The 543-nt window shown below is 34.4% G+C and overlaps 1 protein-coding gene across 1 annotated transcript in view; it reads right to left on the bottom strand.

The window, feature by feature from the left end:
- AK7 (adenylate kinase 7) overlaps positions 1 to 447 on the bottom strand; it is a gene marked incomplete at its 5' end in the record, with an annotated part of 12157 nt that extends 11710 nt beyond the window's left edge. Inside the window, one exon of the mRNA XM_010156428.1 lies at positions 298 to 447. Within this exon, the coding sequence (XP_010154730.1) occupies positions 298 to 447 (150 nt within the window). The remainder of the gene's footprint in view (positions 1 to 297) is intronic.
- Between the last annotated feature and the right edge of the window lie 96 nt (positions 448 to 543).

Raw genomic sequence — 543 nt, 5'->3', positions numbered from 1 at the left:
GAATGCCATATGTCGCATACAGAATATAGTCTTAAAACAGCAACTTCTCCATCAGGATGTTTATTTGCATTTACATGGTTTCACTTTTAGGCATAAAAGAAATCTTAATGATTATTGTTTTAATTAATATTCCCTCTTTTTAAAATTCTTCAACTCAATTTTCGATATTTATGTTCATTTACTTTGCAACTGTATCAGTCTTCCATGTGTTTTTACTTAAAGAAATTAAAGCCTGCGTTTATATAACCATTTCTATCGGGGAAAAGAAGAGTAAGATAGCGTACACCAAACCATTACCAGTAATCCTCGGCTTTGCTTGTATTCTCTGACGATTTGTTCAATGTTCTCCACCAGTCCTGCCTGAGCAGCCCACTTAATGTTGAAATTCTCTTTGAGAAACATGGATTCCATTTGCAGGTTCACAAACAACATATCCAAATGCATTTGCTGAAGGAGCAAAGCCATATTTATTTTACAGACTTAAGCGATGCATGTTAAAGGAACACTGTTTGCTTAAACTAGAGACTATAATGGAAGAGAGAG

Source organism: Eurypyga helias, unplaced genomic scaffold (assembly GCF_000690775.1).
Source record: "Eurypyga helias isolate BGI_N326 unplaced genomic scaffold, ASM69077v1 scaffold50057, whole genome shotgun sequence".
Taxonomy (NCBI): domain Eukaryota; kingdom Metazoa; phylum Chordata; class Aves; order Eurypygiformes; family Eurypygidae; genus Eurypyga; species Eurypyga helias.
This window is presented reverse-complemented; position numbering and strand designations above follow the sequence as displayed.